Source organism: Canis lupus, chromosome 35, assembly GCF_011100685.1.
Source record: "Canis lupus familiaris isolate Mischka breed German Shepherd chromosome 35, alternate assembly UU_Cfam_GSD_1.0, whole genome shotgun sequence".
NCBI lineage: Eukaryota > Metazoa > Chordata > Mammalia > Carnivora > Canidae > Canis > Canis lupus.
Window position 1 is genome coordinate 24,591,781 of NC_049256.1, and position 22,591 is coordinate 24,614,371.

Genomic DNA, 22,591 nt, shown 5'->3' on the forward strand with positions numbered 1-22,591 from the left:
TATGATAAATGAAGAAAGGATTTATATGTAAGGCAACTCTTCTAGGTAATACCTGGCCCTGAGGGTGGTCTTCTCCTTCCCAAATCGAGAAAGTCTCTCAAATTCTTCCTTTCCTGATTCTATAACATATCATATATTTTTTAAATTGAAACACAACATATAGTATGGTGCACTAATCTTAAATGTACAACTTTGTGATTTTTTACATAGATATACGCCCATGCAACTGCCTCCAAGGTACATTGGTAGTACGCCAGCAAACTCCTCCCCTACCAATTCCCGCTCAAGTAGCAACCACTCTTCCGACTTCTATCACTCTAGGTTAGTTATGCCTACCCTGGAATTTCATATAAATGGAATCATACCGTTAATTATATCTGGCCTCTGCCTCCTACCTACCATCATGACTATGAGATTTATCCATCTTATTATACAAAGCAGTGGTGTGTTCCTTTTCATCACTCCATAGTATTCCATCATGTAAATATGCTACATTTTCTTTATTCTACTATTGTTAGATATTTGCATTGTACCTTGTTTTTACTTGTTATGATTAATGCTATGAATATTCTTGTGCATAATTTTTGGTGGACATAAGCACTCATTTCTGTTAGGACTATACCTAGGAATGGCATAGCTGGGTCAAATGGTATATAAACATTAAATTTTGATAGGTACCATCAACCAGTTTTCCAAAGAGACTATACCAGCTTCCACTTATAACAGCAAATGTAAGAGTTCCTCTTGCAATATTACATGCTTTTTGCACAAGACAGTTTTGCAGTGTTTTTTTAACATGCAGTCAGTCAATTGGACATTACCAGTTGCACATGAAGCAGCTATGAATTGTTATGATTGGTTTACCAGTTCTAATGCAAGCATATGGATAACTCAAGTGAACTGGCACCCAAAAGTATGGTATGAGGACCAGATGCATCACAAAAACGACTTTAAATCAGGTAGACAAAGGAGAACAGACCAGACAATAACACGTTGGTTATTTACACTTGGCTAATGGTGATTCAAGCTTCTGAGAGAAGAGCAAAGGTTGGCTTATACCAGAAGTGCATTCTCTAGTATATTTTATTGCTGGAGACTGTACATTTATTACGTTTCATAAATTTTATGTAAGCCTCACCTAGAGAAAAGAGGCAGGAAACTGCCAGGAGAAACGCACAATCACCTGCCAACACTGAGGAACCTAGACCTGGGTGTTTAGAAATATAAGAAACAGAGCATAAAAGTCACCACACACAAATAAAGGAAATTAGGTATCAGAAACAATAGCAAGTTGAGTGATCAGAGCCAAAATCTCTCTCCCCAAGATGGACTTAGTACACAAGAGGGAATTTTTAAAAAATCTTTTTCATTTGTGCATTGATGTATAAACATCCTCATTTTAATGGCAAGACCCTAACTGAATTCTCCTGAAGAAAAAAACAGGTCTAGTGAAAACTTTTCCACTTGTTGAAATGTTGACAGAGAAGGAAATTAGGATTCTGGAGAAGGAAGTTCTGGAATGAGCACAAACAAGTAGGAGGTGGGAGGAGAGGTGGAAGCATGAGGGCAGGTCAAGCCCTGCTGGGGAAGCGGGTATGTGACAGCTCCTGGGATGGGGAGATGGAAGGACTTTCAAGGACAGCATGTGCTCTCTGGCAGGTTGTGATATCACTCGCTCCTTACACCTCCAACAAAGAGAGCCCCACACAAGTGAACGGCACTTGGGAGGGACAGGGAAAGACATGTTCTCTGTCTGGGCCAGAATGGGTTATAAGGAGGAGGAAGGTCAGGAGATCATTGGCCAAAGAAAACTAGACCTCTAAGGGATCACATGTACAAAATCCATTGGAATTAAAAAGAAAAAAAGTCTAGGGGAGACATTAAATTTCTCATCAGGCACATTTTTTTGAAGTCTCAAAGGACAAAGTGACCTGCAGAAAGATATTGCAGAGATGGAACAGAAACTATGAACAGGAATAGGAAGGGAACAAATGGTTGTAAGGAATAGAAAGATAAGTACCCAAACCACAAAGACTCATCAGAGACCTTAACTAACAGAATACACCCAAACCATGTTTAGAATCTATGAACTAGGAAATCAACTTAAGGAATCTCCCCCACCCACCCACCCCAAAAAGAGAGAGAGAGAGAGAGAAATTATGAAGCATAAACAGTGAGAATAAATAGGAATTTGTCTTTGGAAGGAGAAAAGAATGAATTGAAAAGGAATGATCAAGGAAATAATAAGATAACATTTTTTTTCAGCTGAAGGAAAACATTTCATACTTTTTAAGGATCTAATAACTGTTGGGCAGGAATACTGATAAAAGGCATACTACAGGTAATCTGATGACGTTTACAAGGAACAAAAAAAAAAAAAATCCGACAAGAAATACTACAAGCTTCCAGACTGATCCACTATCCACCCTACTTCCTCCACCAAAAGCCCTCCCCTAGAGCAGCATCTCACCAGGCAAAAGATACCTGCTGGTGTCAGCCCTTTCATTTGCAATGAAATGCTGGGGGAATGACAGGGGAATGAGGGGACTTTACAGTCTGATGGTGACACAAGCATGGCTCTAAAAGAACACCTTTTCAGACTCAACGGACTCAGAATACACGTTTCAACTGTGGCCAGAGAGTCCCCTCCTTGGTACCCACATCCCCTCAGTTGCAAACTCCAGTTAAAAACCCTGGTAACAGGGATCCCTGGGTGGCGCAGCGGTTTGGCGCCTGCCTTTGGCCCAGGGCGCGATCCTGGGACCCGGGATCGAATCCCACGTCGGGCTCCTGGTGCATGGAGCCTGCTTCTCCCTCTGCCTGTGTCTCTGCCTCTCTCTTTCTCTCTCTCTGTGACTATCATAAATAAATAAAAATTAAAAAAAAAAAAAAAACCCTGGTAACAGGGCAGCCTGGGTGGCTCAGTGGTTTAGCGCTGCCTTCAGCTCAGGGCTTGATCCTGGAGACCAGGGATCGAGTCCCAGTCGGGCTCCCTGCATGGAGCCTGCTTCTCCCTCTGCCTGTGTCTCTGCCTGTGTGTGTGTGTGTGTGTGTGTGTGTGTGTCATGCATAAATAATAAATAAAAAAATATTTAAAAAAAATCAAGAAAAAGAAAAAAGAAAAACCCTGGTAACTGAACTTCCTAAAGAAGTGTGCCAGTCTTCCCCAGTGGAAGATTTGTATTCTGCACAGTCTCGCCCACACCGCACCCCTATTCTCTAGATCTCCAAGCACTGTCCTGTTAAAAATCTCCCTGAGATGACGGTCTTCTAGCAACTGTCCTCTCTTTCTTTTTCATTTGCCAAGTTTTTTGTTACTCTTATTCCTCTCCTCTCCATGTCCTGCCTTTCACTCCCCCGTGGCTGTCTGGCTTCTTTCACCAGTGCCCAGAACGAAGGCCATCCAGGGATGTGTGAGAAGCATCTACCAATCCTCACCTTACCGGCCTCACTGTTACACTCCGTACCGCTGCCCATCTTCTCCCTTGAAACTTGCCACTCTTTAGAAATCACAGAATGTGGAAGGAGCCTCGGTGTCCAACGAAAGATGAATGGATAAAGAAGATGTGGTTTATGTATACAATGGAATATTACTCAGCTATTAGAAATGACAGATATCCACCATTTGCTTCAACGTGGATGGAACTGGAGGGTATTATGCTGAGTGAAGTAAGTCAGTCGGAGAAGGACAAACATTATATGTTCTCATTCATTTGGGGAATATAAATAATAGTGAAAGGGAATATAAGGGAAGGGAGAAGAAATGTGTGGGAAATATCAGAAAGGGAGACAGAACGTAAAGACTGCTAACTCTGGGAAACGAACTAGGGGTGGTAGAAGGGGAGGAGGGCGGGGGGTGGGAGTGAATGGGTGACGGGCACTGGGGGTTATTCTGTATGTTAGCAAATTGAACACCAATAAAAAATAAATCAAAAAATAAAAATAAAAATAAAAAAATTAAAAAAAAAAGAAATCACAGAACGACATACGTTCGCTCTGGGGTCTTCAGAGCTGCTTGTTCTGTTTGTTGGGCGTGGTTTGTTTTTCTCCTTTTCTGCCTGATCTTACATGCTCCTGTTCTCCAGGCTTCCTTCCCACATTGCTCTTTTCAGAGAAACTGTGTCTGTCTTGCTCATTTGTTTCCAGAAATCAGAACGTCCTCATGTAAAAAGAGAGATATGCAAGAAGGATCCAGGGATATCTCAAAGAACCCAAGCAATGGAACCCATCCAGTTTCACGCAGGCCTAGAACCTCTTCCTTTTTGTCACTAGAGGTAAAACACTTATCCCTCCCTCCTTGTGTTTCCACTGTGTGTGGCAATAGAAACAATGAACATGACTAATTTCAACCGATACCTTCCCATCAAGTATGACTGGCCAAAGTAAAGGTCCTAGCCTAGCCACTAGCCAGCAGCTCTGTAATGCAGAGCTCTCATTTTTAAGATCTATGCCAGAAGCCCACAACTTGTCAAGGTATTTGGTCTGTATGCTCGGAGGAAGACTTCCACTGTGCCTTTCCAGATGAAGGACACATCAGTTCCACCACACACTCACAGTACACCTCTTGGTGTTAGGTCATAGACTAAGTGCTGGGGACATCAAATCAAATAGGATACTAGAGTGTACAGCCTACTGAAAAAGACAGACATCTAGTTGGAAATGTCAGTGAAATATGACAGGTGACCAATCCCCCCACCTTGGTTCTCAACTTCCTCCCTCAGTCCATAATTTCAGAAGCCTCAGGCTATTGTCCCTTTCTCTCCTAATTCTTCTCTCTTCTCTACCTGGCTCCTTCCCTTTGGCATTTAAACATGTGCAAGCCTCTCCAGTTGTTGTCATTGTTGTTTAAGATTTTATTTGAGAGAGAGAGAGAGTGCTAGGGGAAGGGCAGAGGGGCAGAGGGAGAGAAAGAATCTCCATCAGACTCCATACTGAGCACAAAGCCCAATGTAGGGCTTGCTCTCATGACCCTGAGATCACGATCTGAGCCAAAACCAAGAGTCAGATCCTTAACTGACTGAGCTACCCAGGTGTAGCAAGCTTCTCCACTTCTTAAAACTGATTTTTCCCTAATTCACTATGGCCCCCAGCAATGGTCCTTTCTTACGGGAGAGTAGAGTTCACTCACTGTCTCTTTCTCCTCTCTTCTTACTTTCCAGTGACCCCTCAAGCCACTCAATAGGTTTTACCCTCACCATTCCACCGGAGGTGTTCTTCCTAAGATCAGCAGTATCTTCCATATCATGAGATCCAAATGATATTTCCCAGCCATCCATTCACTGGACATCTCAGCTCTACTGGCACCCCGGACAGCGTTCTCCCTTCTGAAACGCTCTTTCCCTGTGGCTTCCATGAAAGCCTTCTTGACTCTTGGTCCACTTCATCTCCTAGCTCCTACAACATCAAGCCTGTCCCTCCGAGGGAACACAGGGCCTCACCCATATCCATAACAGTCTCACTTGAACTTCAAGAGGAGCCTCCTAATTGAGCCTCCTACTCTCCTCCTGCCAATCCACCTCCAACTTACTTAGCATGCTACAGCCAAAGAAGCTTTAAAAACACCAGATATAATCATGTCTCTTCCCTGCTTGCAGCTCCCAATGATTCCCCCTTCCTTGAGGATAAAGTCCAAAATCCTTAGCATGGCCTAGAATCAGCATCCTGGTCAGACGTGTGCCTCTGTCTCCTGCCTTACCTGCCATTGCTCTCCCCAGCCCTGTGTCCATTTTGGCCAGTGTGACATTCTTATAGTTTTCCTGATGTTCCGTGGACTTTCTCACTTCAGCTGTTCCCTCTGCTGGAATATCCTCCTTCCCCATCTTTGCCTGGCTAACTCCTACTCACTATTCAGATTTCACTTTAAATGCCACTTCCTCTAGAAATCTCTGATACCCAAAGGTTTGGTTAAATCCCAATATAAGCTTCAATAGCATGTAGGAGTCTGCATTTCTCCTTCTTAACATCCTGCACACCTGTTATTACTTATTTGGTGTCTGTCTTCAGCCCTAAGCATTAAGCTAAGTGAGAGCAGGGGGCCTGCCTGTCTTGTTCATTGCTGTAACTCCAACACCTAGCATGATGCTGGGTGAATGAACAAACAGTAAATGCACTAGATGTTATAAAACAGCTAAGAGGGACACCTAAGCAGTCATCAAAGGAAAATGAGGGTCAGGCCTTTTCCAAATCTATACTACTACAATTTCTATGGGAAATTTAGTGGAAACCTGAGGACAGATTTATAGAAAGAGCCAGATGTTTGTAAAAGGTGAGTATATTTACCCAGAAAACAGGGAGAACATAGCTTTTAAGAGAACCACTGTTATTCTAAAGATTTATAACATAAAATACAAGATTCAGGGTGTGACAGTAACCAGTAACTCTGGCCAGTAATATGGCTCATATTCTGAGGAAATATTTGTTATATTAAATTCTTGTTGCATATTTTCAGCTGAGTAAAGGCATGGCGGGATAGGTATAAATGACAGCTTCTGTGATGCGGTCTTCGAAATTAGCTCACCTCACAAATCAAGACCTAGGAATCAAGGCTTTCTACAAATGAAAATCTGACCTAGATAACAATCAAGGTTTTTAAAGTCATAGATGTTTAGGGCGGAGATGGACCTGATATTATGCAGCGCATCTCTACAACCTTCTTTTCCCACCCCTTCTCCACCCAGTGTACACAATACAGGAAGTGGAGATCCTAAGAGGTTAAGTCACTTCCCTAAGGTTCTATGTCTGGTTAGTGGCAACTGGTTGACAGAAAGCAGATTTCTACACCAGTAGAACATAATTCTTTCTGACTCTGCATTCCATACACTCTAATTCTATGGAATTTATAAGCCTTCCCCAAACCATGGCCTGAAAAATGGTTTTCTGGAAACTCTTACCTTTCTCCAGTCTCTAATCCTGATTCACCAAATAGTCACCCTGAATAAAACGAAGCCATTAGGTGCCGCTAACCCCAATAATACCTTCCCTTTACCACTCACACTGCTGAAAGCCTTAGGAGGTAATAAGAGTAGTGGCTGGAGAACTTTGAATAACATCTTGACATAATATTCTGTTCTGCAGCATTATGTAACATCGTCCCTTTTTGTCCATTGTGAGTTCTGGGAAAAATAATCTCCCTGATGTTACAGAATATTTGGGAAACTTTTGTGTTTTAAAACATTATTCAAGATGATCCAGCAATTCCACTACTAGGTATATGTCTGCAAGAATTTAAAGCATAGAGGGACTCAAACATATACTTGCATATCAGTATGCTGCTCTGGACATATTCACAATAGGCAAAAGGTAGAAATGACCCAAGTGTCCATCAACAGATGAGTTGATTATAAAATGTGGTGTCTATATACATCGTGGAATATTATTTGGCCATGAAAAGTGAATAAAATTCTGAGAAGTGTTATAACATGAATATAAGTGGAAAACAGTCCACTAAGTGCAATTGCTCTGACACAAAAGGACACACATATTGTGCCATTCCACTTAGGGGAGATACTTATAACAGGCAAATTGAGACAGAATGTAGAATAGCTTCCAGGGCTGGAGGAAGGAACAGGTAGTCCCTGCTTAATGGGTACATAGTTTATTTTTTTAAAAAAAGATTGTATTTTTATTTATTCACGAGAGACACAGAGAGAGGCAGAGACATAGGCAGAGACACAGGCAGAAGAAGCAGGCTCCCTGGGGATCCCTGGGTGGCGCAGCGGTTTGGCGCCTGCCTTTGGCCCAGGGTGCGATCCTGGAGGCCCGGGATCGAATCCCACATCGGGCTCCCGGTGCATGGAGCCTGCTTCTCCCTCTGCCTGTGTCTCTGCCTCTCTCTCTCTTTCTCTCTCTCTCTGTGACTATCATAAATAAATAAAAATTTTTTAAAAAAATAAAGTGATTCTGGGCTGGAAATGCTCTCAGATGCCTGAGAAAGTCAACACAAATCCTATCTGGAGGAACACAACTTCTACTCAATCTACCAGTAATTCCCATAGATAATGTTCTAAGGAACATGAAATAAATAAATAAATAAATAAATAAATAAATAAATAATCTTAAAAAAAAAAGGAAAGAAAAGAAATAGGGCTCTACAACACATTTTGGTCCATTTACATTTTTTGAAGTGTGTAAAAGATGCCTACTTATAATTACCTGGGTTTAAAATTAACATCAAATTTCTTAATGCTACAAAATTGCTACACTATTGCTAATAGCAATCCATAGTTGCTCACTAGCTGGTGAAGCCTGGGACAAATTGATTGCATCTGACTCCCCAGAGCATCTTAGAACCTAGTTCATCACAGTCACTCAAAACTGTTTAACAAATTAATCAGTCAGGCCAGCGGCTCCAAGGCTCCTTCTGGCTGCAGTTTTTTGATTCTAACTGGGAGAAAACTGTCATTTTTAATAAAATGGTCCTGACGATACCTACCTCAGAGAGCTGCTATGATGATAAATAAAGCTATCCAAATTCTAGGAACTATTTTGTTGTTGGTCTTCACTGGATAAAAATGACTCTTCTGCCAAGTTCAGAGTCACTGTGGATGTTTCGGAGAGCCTTTTAAAAATATGTATGAGAAAAAATATATATATATGTATGGAGGAGGATGGGAAAGAGGGGTGAAGGAGAGGGCAGGAGGAAGGGTCAAACATTAGAAATATTATTATAGATGAGGAAAATGAAGGAGCTGATGGCAAGAGTCAAACTTGAATGCCAGAAAAGCTTTATACTAGTTAAAAGCTTTAAGAATTTACTCCTCATGACCAGGAAACTAAATTATGGAGTGGCCTCCAGAGAAGTTCCATTCCAGGTCTGTCACCTCATTGTCATTTCCTGATCATAACTGATGGGAAACTAGACTATAGGCTTTTAAAACTTACTGGAACAGAGAGAGTGGAAAAACCCAGTTATTAGTTTCCTAGTGCTGCCAAAACTAGTTCTCACAAATTAGGTAGTAATTAAAGTAACAGAAATGTGTCCCCTCGTGGTTCTAGAAGCCAGGAGTCTGAAATCAAGGGTTGGTTCCTGCTGGAAGCTGTAGGGAGTGTCTACACCTTTCTCCTAGCTTCTGTGGATTTATCACCTTGGTCTCTAGCTGTCTTCACACCACCTACAATCTGTATTTCTCCTCTGTGTCTTTTCCTTTTCTTATAAAAGGCACTTGCCATTGGATTAGGGTCCACCTAGATAATTCAGGAGAACTGCTCTTAAGATGCTTAATATTATATCTATAGAGACCCTCTTCCCAAATTAGATGAGAGGTTCTGATAGACATGTCTTTGGGGGTTACGTGCAATAATCAACCCACCATAGCTTGTTTGCATGATTTTGGTTTTGGAAGAAAGCTGCTACAATAGAAATATAAGCTGAATGGAAGCAAAAGCTAAAAATAAAAAGTGTAAAGTTTCCCAGGCAGTTTCGAATCAACAGATGTAAGTTCCTTTTGGTATCCTCTTCAAAACTTTGTGGTTACCTTCTTAAAAATTGATCCAAGCTAGGAACATTCCTCAAATGGTGACCATGTACTTCACCACTAAAGCCTACCACCTTCCTAATTAATATGCACAGAATTTAATACAAACTTTCTCAATCATAATGTACTGACATATATAATTACTTGAGAGGGAAGAGCATAAATAAGCAGTCTAACAGAGTTTGAGGTACCATGTACTAAATTTAGATTGTTTCCAATAAGGTGATGGGCTAAATACCTGAATGAATTCTCTTGTTAAAAAAAAAAAAAAACTAAAAATCTGACAATCTTAAGAGAGTCAAGGAGCTGTCACAAAAGTAAGGAATTATCAAATCAGAGACTGAATACAAAAAAGGCTGTAGCCAGCCATTTCCCAAACAAGGAGGAAGGAGAGGGACCCTGATCTTTGCACTCATGGCCTCAGATAGCTCCAGAGACACAACCCAGAGAGAGCCTGCCAAGCTGGGGAGTCTAACAGGAGATCTTCCCCCAAAAGTGATCCCACTGGGTAAAACCATCACTTTGGGAATGAATGTAGGAATAAAATGGTTTTGCTCCTCAATCTCCCACTTCTACCATCGGAACCTCAGTTCCAGGAGATAGGCAAGAAAATTTAGCTCAAATTTTAGTGCTAAGTAAAAGAGAGAGAAAAACAGAATCTGGGCTCCAAGAGTTTTTCCAGCCTGAATTCACACTATCTGGGGAACTAGACAAACCTCTTGCTGAATATTTAGAGTAATCCTAGGCTCATAGCTCCCATAAACCTGGAAGAAGCAAATGCTGATCCTGTCTGGAGAGCTCCAGCTCTAACTTGGCTAATGATTTCTGCAGGCAAAGTTCCAGAGTATCTAGCAGCTCACAGTGCACAATTATTAAAGCAAGGACCAGCAAAAAAACAAACAAACAGACTTCATGAGAAGGTCCATCATGTTATAGTTAATGACTATAATTAACTATAACTAAAAAACTATAACAATGCTATAGTTAATTGACACATAGTCAATTCTATGTGTCTGAGACCTGAAATACACATGTGCTTGTTTATGTACTTATACATACGTAATGTATGTATGTATAAAGGAGTTAGCAGGCAAATTCTAACTAAGCAAGAGCACACTGACGTAGCCATATTAACAATAAAGAAAGCATGTTTTAAGCAACAAATTATTGCCAGAGAGTCATTTCATAAAGATAAAAGGAGCAATTCATCAGAACCCATAACTTTTTTAAGACTTTATTTTTATTTATTTGAGAGAGCATGCATGGGAAAGAGCCAGAGCCAGAGCACGAGGTGGGATGAAGGGGGAGAGGGAGGAGCAGGTAGACGAATTCTGGGCTCCATACGACACCCCGGGGATCATGAAATGAGCCCAAAACACACTCTTCACCAACTCAGCCACCCAGGCGCCCCAGAAACCAGCACAATCTTAAATCTGCATGTACTACTAATAACCTCAACGTATACCAGCGACACTGTAAGGAGTTACAGGTGAATTCCAAATCCCAGATTTCTGAGCACTCCTCTCCGCAACTCTGGAAGCAGCCGATGAGGTACTTGGCTCGGTCCGGGGGCGCGGGCACAGCAGGGCCCCAGCTAGCGAGGCCTCCCTCCCTCGCGTGCGAACCGGGGGGCGCCTGGAGGCGAGCGGCCCAGCCCCGGGGACGCAGGCGCGGCGGGAGGGAGGGAGGGAGGGAGGGAGGGAGGCCGCACACCGCGGGGCGCGAGGGACGGCGGAGTCACCGGCTCGGACGCAGCATCCACCGGGAGCCGCGCTGGGAATCGCCCGGAAACGGAGTCCCCTCCCCGGGGCCCGGCCGCCCGGCGGAGAACTCCGGCAAGACCCCCGACCCGCCCGTTCCCTCGGGGAAGGCTCCTTCCCGCCGCCTCACCCGCCGGAGCCGCCCTGGAGGCCTCTGCGCCCCGCCGCGCCCCGCCGCGCCCCGGCTGCGCTCCCGGCCCCCCGCCCCGCGGAGGAGGAGGGGGCGCGCCGCTCCGGGGGTCCCGCGGCCCCCGCCCGCCCCCAGGCCCGAGGCCCTGCTCCACGCCCCGGTCACCCCCAGGCCCGAGCCCCTGCTCCACGCCCCGTCCGCCCCCCGGCCCGAGCCCCTGCTCCACGCCCCGCCCGCCCCCGGCCCGGTCCCCTGCTCCACGCCCCGCCCACCCCCAGGCCCGAGCCCCTGCTCCACGCCCCGCTCGCCCCCGGCCCGGTCCCCTGCTCCACGCCCCGCCCGCCCCCGGCCCGGTCCCCTGCTCCACGCCCCGCCCGCCCCCAGGCCCGAGCCCCTGCTCCACGCCCCGCCCGCCCCCGGCCCGGTCCCCTGCTCCACGCCCCGCCCGCCCCCAGGCCCGAGCCCCTGCTCCACGCCCCGCCCGCCCCCAGGCCCGAGCCCCTGCTCCACGCCCCGCCCGCCCCCAGGCCCGAGCCCCTGCTCCACGCCCCGCCCGCCCCCAGGCCCGAGCCCCTGCTCCACGCCCCGCCCGCCCCCGGCCCGGTCCCCTGCTCCACGCCCCGCCCGCCCCCAGGCCCGAGCCCCTGCTCCACGCCCCGCCCGCCCCCGGCCCGGTCCCCTGCTCCACGCCCCGCCCGCCCCCGGCCCGGTCCCCTGCTCCACGCCCCGCCCGCCCCCAGGCCCGAGCCCCTGCTCCACGCCCCGCTCGCCCCCGGCCCGGTCCCCTGCTCCACGCCCCGCCCGCCCCCAGGCCCGAGCCCCTGCTCCACGCCCCGCTCGCCCCCGGCCCGGTCCCCTGCTCCACGCCCCGCCCGCCCCCGGCCCGGTCCCCTGCTCCACGCCCCGCCCGCCCCCAGGCCCGAGCCCCTGCTCCACGCCCCGGTCACCCCCAGGCCCGAGCCCCTGCTCCACGCCCCGTCCGCCCCCCGGCCCGAGCCCCTGCTCCACACCCCGCCCGCCCCCGGCCCGGTCCCCTGCTCCACGCCCCGGTCAACCCCAGGCCCGAGCCCCTGCTCCACGCCCCGGTCACCCCCAGGCCCGAGCCCCTGCTCCACGCCCCGTCCGCCCCCCGGCCCGAGCCCCTGCTCCACACCCCGCCCGCCCCCGGCCCGGTCCCCTGCTCCACGCCCCGGTCAACCCCAGGCCCGAGCCCCTGCTCCACGCCCCGGTCACCCCCGGCCCGAGCCTCTGCTCCACGCCCCGGCCACCCCCAGGCCCGAGCCCCTGCTCCACGCCCGGGTCGCTCCCCGGCCCCCGCCCGCCCCCAGGCCCGAGCCCCACCCCCTCCGCCGCGAGCCTGCACCTGCGACCCAGCCTTCGCCCGCGTCCCCCTCCTCTGCCTGCTCCGTGCGCTCGGCCCCACTGGGCCCCGGACAGGGGGCAGTACCTTCCCTCAGCCGCAGGGGCCTTAGAGATGTGGTGTCCCGCTTCCAGGCTGACTTGAGCCACGGTTGGAGAAATGGCAGCCCCCAAAGGTACAAATAAATGTTGGGACATGTCAAAACTAAAAAAAAAAAAAATGAGTACCGTAGAAGAGGGTTTGGAGACAATTAATCAAACGTGACCTGATGGATATTCTACACACACCCACACAAATGGCCAATGAGCGCATGAAAAAGTGCCCAACATTGTCATTAGACATCAGAGAACTATAACTTAAAGCCAAAAATGGGTAGGAAACAAAAGCATTAAGAATGACTAATGACTCATGTATTTCTATTTCTGGCTACGATGGGTTAACAGGCACCAAATTTATCTTCCTGTTTGGGAAAAAAAAAAAAAAGGATGTAGATAGATAATAGGTATCTTATATAACATACCACTCAACAACTGCAGATTATACATTGTTTTCCTGCACACATGTAAGAGCTACAATAACTGATCATACACAGGCTTCATCTCCATAAATGTCCAAGGAATAGTATCATATGGAGATACAAGATTGCACATATCATGATGTGACTAAGCTCAGAATAAAAAAACAAAGTGATAACCAGTAATATTCATGGTTGGAAATTAAGAGACATATATTGATATAATGTATTGGTCAAATATAAATAATAATAGATAGGAAATTATTTAGAACTATTACTAGTAAAAACATATCAAATGTGAGGGATTCATTTGAAACAGCACTTACAGGGAAACACTCACATTAGAAAAGAAGAAAGTTTGAAATTTAATGAGCTAAATATTGAGTCCAAGTACTTAGAAAAAGAACTGCAAAATACACACACACAAAAAGGAAATAATAAAGAGTGGGATTTTATAAAATGGAAAACATGCAATAGAGATCTATTCAAAATGATCTACTCAAAAGTTAGTTCTTTGAAAAGACCAAAATAAAATCAAAAAGGCTCTAGTGATATTACTAGTCAAGGAAAAAAGTAAGGAGAAAAGACACAAGTCATTATTATCGGGGACAAGACACTATACTATCGGTGCTGCAGACATTAAAAAGATATAATAATACTATAAAAATCTTTCTGCCAATACATTTAAATATGTCGATGAAATGGATAAAATCCTAGAAGAGTATCAAACCCAGAATATTCCATCAAAATTCAATTATATATCAATTAAAACTCTGCATAAATAGCAACACTAAAATATCAAGGGTAGGAAGACTTGGTTGTTAACATGTCAATTCTTCCCAAATTGATCTCTTGAGTCAATAGATTCGGTGGATTTCCAATCATAATCTCACTAAGATCTTTTTTGTAGAAACTGACAAGTTTATTTTAAGACTCATATGGAAATACAAAGGACCTAAATAGCTAAAACAATCTTGAAAAAAAAGTTGGAAGACGTATACTACCTGACTTTAAAACTTACTATAGAACTACAGAATGAAGACAGTGTGGTAAAAGCAAAGGATTGAAAAGTTAGATTGGGATCGAATAGAACCCATTTGAAATGATAAACCACAATGAGATATCGCTTCACACTTGTCAGAATGTCTAAAATGAAGAACTCAAGAAAAAACAGGTTTTGGAGAGGATATGGAGAAAATGGAACCCTTCTGCACTGTTGGTGGAAATGGAAACTGGTGCAGCCACTGTGGAAAACAGTACGGAGTTTCCTCAAAAAGTTAAAAATAGAACTACCCTATGAACTGGTAATCACGCTATTGGATATTTACCCAAAAAACACAAAAACACTAATTCAAAGGGATACATGCACTGTGATGTTATAGCAGCATTATCTATAATAGCGAAATTGTGGAAACAGCCCATGTCTCCATTAACTGATGAATAGATAAAGATGTGGTGTGTATGTATATATAAATGTGTATATATATATACACACATATATAATGCAATATTATTCAGCCATAAAAAAGGTAGGAAATCTTGCCATTTGCACTGACATGGATGGAGCTAGAGTGTCTTTACGCTAAGCAAAATAAGTCAGGCAAAGAAAGACAAATGCTAAATACCATATGATTTTACTCATATGTGGAATTTAAGAAACAAAACAAAACAAAAAGAACAAAGAAAAAAAAAGACAAACCAAAAAACAGACTCTTAACTCTAGAGAACAAACTGATGGAGGTGGGTGGGGACACAGGTGAAATATGGGGAGGGGCTTAAGAGGACACTTTTCATGATGAAAACTGAGTAATGTATGGAACAGATGAATCACTATGTTGTACTTCTGAAACTACATCTAATGCTGCCCCACATCAGCATTAGATGAGAGAAATGAAACACAACACCGTATGGTACCTATGCTAGAATTAAAATTTTTTAAATTAATAATAATAATTAATAACAAATAATGATAAATTAATAATAAAAATTGAAAATATTTTAAAGTAGAATGCAAAAACAAAAACACAATAGAAGTCCTTTGTTGTTTTTCAACAAATGGTGCTAGAACAACTGGACGTTCATATGGGGAAACAATTCGTCTTTATCCCTAGCTCACACCAGATACAAAAATTAACCTGAGATAAACTTAAACACAAAACTATAAAGTTTTTGGAGGAAACATGAAGGGTACTTTCATGATTTTGAGGTACACAAAGATTTTTTACAAATGATATGGAAAGCATTACCATGAAAAAGATATTAGCAAATTAGGCTTCATCAAAAACTTTTTAAACTTCTGCTTAACAAAAGACTTAAGAAAAATGAACAGGTGTGCCATAGACAGGAAGAAAATACTTGTAAAACACATATCTGATGAAAAACTCATGCCCATGATATAAAACACAAGAATTCCTACAACTCAAGAATAAAAAAATAAGCAACCCAATTTTTAAAGAGGCACAATTTTTAAAAAGGCACAAGTTTAAACAGACATTTCATCAGAAAAGACAAACAAATGGCCAATGAACACACGAAAAAGTGTCCCACACCAGCATTAGATGAGAGAAATGTAAATTAAAACCAAAAATAACTAGGAAACAAAAGCATCGAAAATGGCTCATATATTTCCATGTCTGGCCAAGATGGAGGAGAAGGGACCAATTTACCCTCGTGTTTGAAACAACCAAAAAATAAAGGGGGGGGGGAGATGGTGTTGGGGAACAAAACATATGAAAGAACAGTGCTCAAAATAAATCAGATAATAAAAAACAGTGATCTCTAAGAACAGGGAAACCAGTTAGGGGAGCAGAATGATTGCCCCAGGTTACTATTTGGAGAGTTTCCAGGTCTCAGAGTAGGGAAGAGACACCTTTCCAGAAGTCTCCCTGACTTGAGGATGCTGCTGAGGGAATGGAGAGCGTGAGGCTGTTTTGTCTCCTGAGAAAAGGGGACAAAACTGAAAAGGAACAAAGGTCTCTATTTGGGATCTCAGACTTGCAGTTTGAGGGGTACCTGGGTGGCTTAGTGGTTGAGCATCTGCCTTTGGCTCAAGTCGTGATCCTGGGGTCCTGGGATCGAATCCCACATCGGGCTCCCTGCAGGGAGCCTGCTTCTCCCTCTGTCTGTGTCCCTGCCTCTCTCTGTGTGTCTCTCATGAATAAACAAAAATTAAAAAAAAAAAAGAATTGCAATTGGGGTGGGGGGCACAGATTCTGGGATAACCAGGAAAGTGTGCCACTGGTGCGGGGAAAGCAAGGGGGTTTTTATAAGAAAGGAAGAGGTAATTATAGGGTTATGTAAAGAGAGGGAGGAAAAAAAAAACCCGTATTGGTGCTGAGCAGTTCAACTGGTTGTGATGACTAACTTATTGGTAGTAGTGTTATCAAAAGAAACTGTCCCTGCTATGTATTCACTAACTTTGCTGTCTCCTCTGATCCAAACACCAGTTGCTCTGTTGAAATGTCAGGAGCAACCACTTGTCACACAATTGCTATTTCTGGAGTTTGGGAGTTGGTTAGTTGGAAAGGAACATGGGGTCTTTCATGTCCAGAGGTTTTATGCAATCCCATAATCTCCCCTTTCAATCAAGATATTTTCTCAGGAAAACTTCACAGATCAGCATTGTTCCTTCATGGCTGGAGTTTAAAGTTCTGTTCTGAACCTCAGGTAAGAAGTGGGCTCCATACTTTATGAACCAGCCTTGGTTTTGAGAGGCAGTCAATCCAGTTTAACAGTTGCCTCATTTCCAAAGCAGGGCTCCCAAAGTTGGGCCTGGACTTTATAAGCTATCAGGTATTTAATAAGAGACATTTCAAGGAAAACACAGGTAAATGGTTGGAGCAAATGACCATCCCAGTGCTACCAGGGAGGGTTCTAGAAGCCAGGCCCCTACCCACCGCTAATGGACTGGGGGCAGCCAGTGGCAGTCTGATGTGTTTTCCTGCTCTGCCATTTGAATGTCTCTGGTGATCGTTTGTCTAATCATGGGCTGTTGTGGCAATTTCTCTGAAGTTTATCTCAAGTTGTCCAGCTTCATTTCCCCAGAGCTTCAGGGCAAAAGGGTAGTTTCCGTTCCCAATGACTCCAGGTGAGAAAAATGGGACAAAATGGGAAACCTTTCTTCAGAGAGTCACTGCCAGATACTCAAGGAAACCAGAAAGAATTCAGGAGCCAGCCATTTCATTAGAAAACTGCATACACTCAAAGACCATCAGAACTAGAAGCTAATGGTCACAAAAATGTGTTAGTGAAACAATGATTTTTCTCTAAAATTCCCCTAATTTCCATCAAGGATAGCTAACTTAAGACTAATTTGTTTGTAAAATAATTCCAGTTTTAACAAAATGTAGCCTACTTATTTACATAAGTGAGACAAGAATGTGGTTGACCATATAGACTCTTTAAAACCTGCTTTGCTGGAACTTTTCCTAAGGAATCTCTACGTTGAAATTTTTAAAAAAATATTTTATTTATTTATTCATAGAGACAGAGAGAGAGAGAGGCAGAGACACAGGCAGAGGGAGAAGCAGGCTCCATACAGAGAGCCCGACGTGGGACTCGATCCTGGGTCTCCAGGATCACACCCTGGGCTGATGGTGGCGCTAAACCGCTGAGCCACCGGGGCTGCCCTACGTTGAAATTTTAATAGCCTCTCAAAGCCGGAAACCAACCGAAATCCTTGCCATCAGACTCTAAAACCTATAGGTGTGGGTGAATTTTTACCAAATCTCTGTAAGTCATAGATACCTGAAGAGAAAATGTTTTCTTAAATCTGGAAGAACAAATATTAGGGAAACGGAATGTTTCAAACAAGAGTCATAAAAACTACAATCATCTTCCTCAATTCATTCAGTCCTGTGTTAATTAGTTCTTGTTCTGTTGGAACCAGATTTCCCACCAGTTCTAGAAGTTCTTACCCAGTTTCATTTTATAATATTAAGGGTATCAGAAACATGTATTTGTCAAAAGTCCTTTCCACAAATCTCCTTGAAGAAGAAACACATTTGCAAGAGCATCAGAGTAGAATAATAGCTGAAAATGATAAAAGACTTAAAAATGGCCATGGTTAGAGATCTGGTGAGAGTTCATCACAATGCAATTGACAAGGAAATCTGGTTATTTCTATGACACATGACATCTATAACTAGAGTTACAAGTGATAACATTATGCCAGGGCATATCAAAACTTTAGGAACTTTATACAATTTCTGAAATAGTTTTATTAATAGTTTTATTAATAGTTTTATTAATAACATATCAAAACTTTAGGAACTTCATACAATTTCTGAAATAGTTTTATTAATATATAATTAATATATTAATATTAATATATAATATTAATATATTAATATATAATTAATATATTAATATATATAAGAAAGTTTGTCATCACTTATCTGACAATGCTTCTCTTGTAACTGAACATACCAAATAAATGAGTCCAATTAGTTAAAAAGAGTTCATTTAGAATTTGAATTTGGGAACGTTTGCCAAAAATAGCAGAAGGTTTTAAAGCACATGACTGAATAGGATCAAAGATCATTACAAAACTGAATAATTATCTATTAAACTGAAGAGGCAATAAAAGAGTCTAAAGACAAATACAGACATAGTTGTTAGCAAAATTTAGCTCTTATTGAGAAGATTCCATTTTCCTGAGTTAGCAAAGAGCTGCTAAAGACAAAACATGGAGACTTTTTCTATACAGGTTACATGAAAGATAAAGAAAAACTTTGCCTATAATTCCTTACTGAGAATACACCAATAATCTGAGAAAACTTGATCACTTTAACAGAGAGAAAAACAAAATTTATCTTGCAGCAGTGTATTTTGAGATTAAAACTCATTCATTCCATGGGCGCCTGGGTGGCTCAGTCAGTTAAGCATCTCATGGTCCTGGGATCGAGGCCTGGGTCAGACTCCCTGCTCAGCGGAGAATCTGCTTCTCCCTCTGCCTCTGCCTGCTGCTCTCACAATCTCCCTGTTTCTGTCAAATAAATAAATAAAATCCTAAAAAAAAAAAACCTCATTCATTCCAATTTTAGCCCTGACCATACATAAAATTCCTTCCCCAAGATTCCTTTTTCACAGACTTTCTACAGCATTCTTTTTTACATTCAGATTTTGTCTATGTTTTTTCTTCCTTAACAACTAACCTCATGTCAGGACAAAACTAGCTTCTTTCCTCATCCATTTTCTCACCAAAAATACACATCTCATTCTCTTTGCATACAGACATGTTTCCCTTATTGTTTCTAATTGTTTCATTATATTTATTAGAATTTTAACCCATAGAAACCTTAATTTCTAATGAAAACTAAGAAATAAACAACTAAATTGTTATGCCAACTTTCTGTAGATGGCAAATTTATGAATACATTTAATAATTTTTAGAAACATATGCCTCAAAGAAACAAGAGCAAAAATGAACTATTGGGACTTCATCAAGATAAGAAGCTTTTGCACAGCAAAGGATACAGTCAACAAAACTAAAAGGCAACCTACAGAATAGAGAAGATATTTGCAAATGACCCATCAGATAAAAGGCTAGTTTCCAAGATCTATAAAGAATTTATTAAACTCAACACCAAAGAAACAAACAATCTAATCATGAAATGGGCAAAAGACATGAAGACAAATCTCACAGAGGAAGACATAGATATGGCCAACAAGCACATCAGAAAATGCTCTGCATCACTTGCCATCAGGGAAATACAAATCAAAACCACAATGAGATACCACCTCACACCAGTGAGAATGGGGAAAATTAACAAGGCAAGAAACCACCAATGTTGGAGAGGATGCGGAGAAAAGGGAACCCTCTTACACTGTTGGTGGGAATGTGAACTGGTGCAGCCACTCTGGAAAACTCTGTGGAGGTTCCTCAAAGAGTTAAAAATAGACCTGCCCTATGACCCAGCAATTGCACTGTTGGGGATTTACCCTAAAGATTCAGATGCAATGAAACGCCGGGACACCTGCACCCCGATGTTTCTAGCAGCAATGTCCACAATAGCCACACTGTGGAAGGAGCCTCGGGGTCCATCGAAAGATGAATGGATAAAGAAGATGTGGTGTATGTATACAATGGAATATTCCTCAGCCATTAGAAATGACAAATACCCACCATTTGCTTCGACGTGGATGGAACTGGAGGGTATTATGCTGAGTGAAATAAGTTAATCGGAGAAGGACAAACAGTGTATGTTCTCATTCATTTGGGGAATATAAATAATAGTGAAAGGGAATATAAGGGAAGGGAGAAGAAGTGTGTGGAAAATATCAGAAAGGGAGACAGAACATAAAGACTCCTAACTGTGGGAAATGAACTAGGGGTGGTGGAAGGGGAGGAGGGCGGGGGGTGGGGGTGAATGGGTGACGGGCACCAAGGGGGCACTTGAGGGGATGAGCACTGGGTGTTATTCTGCATGTTGGTAAATTGAATAACAATAAAAAATAAATTTATTATTAAAAAAAAAGAAAAAGAAACATATGCCTCCGGGATGCCTGGGTAGCTTAGTGGTTGAGCATCTGCCTTTGGCTCAGGTCATGATCCCGGGGTCCTGGGATCGAGTCCTGCATCAGGCTCCCCACAGGGAGCCTGCTTCTCCCTCTGCCTATGTCTCTCCCTCTCTCTGTGTCTCTCATGAATAAATAAAATCTTTAAAAAAAAATAAACATATGCCTCCTCAGAGCAAATTTCTCAGCATGGCTCAAAACATGTTTACTAACATACCCAAAACCTTTAGCTTCTCTCTAAGAGAAAGTCAAAAGTAGATGAGCCTATGGTTAATCATTAATGTTTTAATATTTTATCTTATTTGGAAATGATCTAGACTTGCTACCCACCATGTAATTTAACTTAGCAAAAACTAAGGTTTTAAGTTATTCCCCCCCCACAAAAAAGTTGGGGGACATAATTATTGAAAAGTTCATTTATAAATCTTTATCATATATTTAATTAATTCACTTGCTCTTAATAATTATGTTTAGACTAGTCATAAAAAGTTCATGAGACATTGAATTGCTAAGCATCATCTTAAGTTCTCTTTCTTGCTGACAAATTCTAGAACAGGTATAACATGAGTTTGAGTTTAACAAACCTGAGCAGAATAAAAATATTATATTTAATGCTGACAACTTTAAAAACACACTTGTTTTAATTAAACAATCTTCAATTGAGTTTTATTTTTTCTTTGCCTGCTTGCTTGCTTTTTTTTTTCTTTTCTTTTTTGAGGGCCCTTGCTACAGAAGACCTCCTTCCTACTAGAGAAGTGCTGTCACTAGATCCCATGGCTCTGTCCCCTGGATTCTGAACTTGGCTCCCAGCTAGTCTGCAACTGACCTTTCCCACCTACCTGATGGAGCCAGGGAGACCCAGGCTTCTGCTTCGCCCCAGCCACCTGCCGCAGCTGACCCTGCTCTGGGGAAAGCCCATGTTTGAGCTCTTTCACACTCACCCCAGGATGTCCTTAAAACCAGGCCAGACCTGGCCAGAGAATGACTGCCAACCACAGCTGTTCTTGGAAACCTTGATACACACATTAATCTCACATGTGACTATCTCATCTCCACTGGGGAGAGCAGAGACCCTGTCAGCACTCTTTCTATCCTCTCCTGCCCCAGCCCACACTTCCATCCCCACGTAACCCATGTGAACAAAGCATCATAGCATTTCTGTCATTCCTCCATGCCCACACAACCTTACAACCAGTGCCAACTCACATACATATTCATACGGTGGGGGTTTTAGTCAATCTCACAGAATCTCGTTTATACCCTTCCTTATGTTGCTCTGCTCAGTTGACCACTCATTAAAGCTAACTTGGAGAGCACTAATGCATCTTTTTACTAGCTGCCTAATATTCACTGGTATGAAAATACCATAACTTGTTTACCCATATTGTTAATCAGTATTTTTTTACAACTGCAAACAATACTTAACATCACTGAAGATGTACTTTTATGTACAATGTTTTCAATCTTTAAACAGATTTTACTTATTTATTTATTTATTTATTTATTTATTTATTTATTTGAGAAAGAACAGTGGTGGGGAGGGGCAGAGAGAAAAAGAGAAGCAGACCCCCTGTTCAGCAGGGAGCCCGATGCAAGGCTCCATCCCAGGACTCTGAGATCAGCATAATTAAAATATTCAGTAGCCACTAGGGTCATGATTTGAATAGGTTCCTCATTTTTGCTCAGTTGGTTAAGTCCACAAAGTCCATATATATTTGTATAAAAAAGTACAGACTACCTTTTATTTTAAAAAGAGCACCTCAAGGAAAATATGCAGGTCTTCACTTCCTATTTCAGGTGATCCTACTTGAGCATTTCAACCTAAGACAATTGCCC

At 42.9% G+C, this 22,591-nt stretch overlaps 1 protein-coding gene across 3 annotated transcripts in view; it reads right to left on the bottom strand.

The window, feature by feature from the left end:
• LOC488248 (cytidine monophosphate-N-acetylneuraminic acid hydroxylase) overlaps positions 1–22,591 on the bottom strand; it is a 143,875-nt gene that overhangs the window by 107,966 nt on the left and 13,318 nt on the right. The window contains exon 1 of one of the 3 annotated variants that reach the window (XM_038584298.1): positions 12,811–12,942. The exons of 1 other annotated variant lie outside the window; for it this stretch is intronic. In XM_038584298.1, coding sequence (XP_038440226.1) covers positions 12,811–12,920 — 110 coding nt within the window. In that variant the 5' untranslated portion in view covers positions 12,921–12,942. Of the gene's footprint in view, positions 1–8,431; positions 8,450–12,810; positions 12,943–22,591 lie in introns of those variants that run through there. One more of the 3 variants, XM_038584303.1, reaches the window with a different exon arrangement.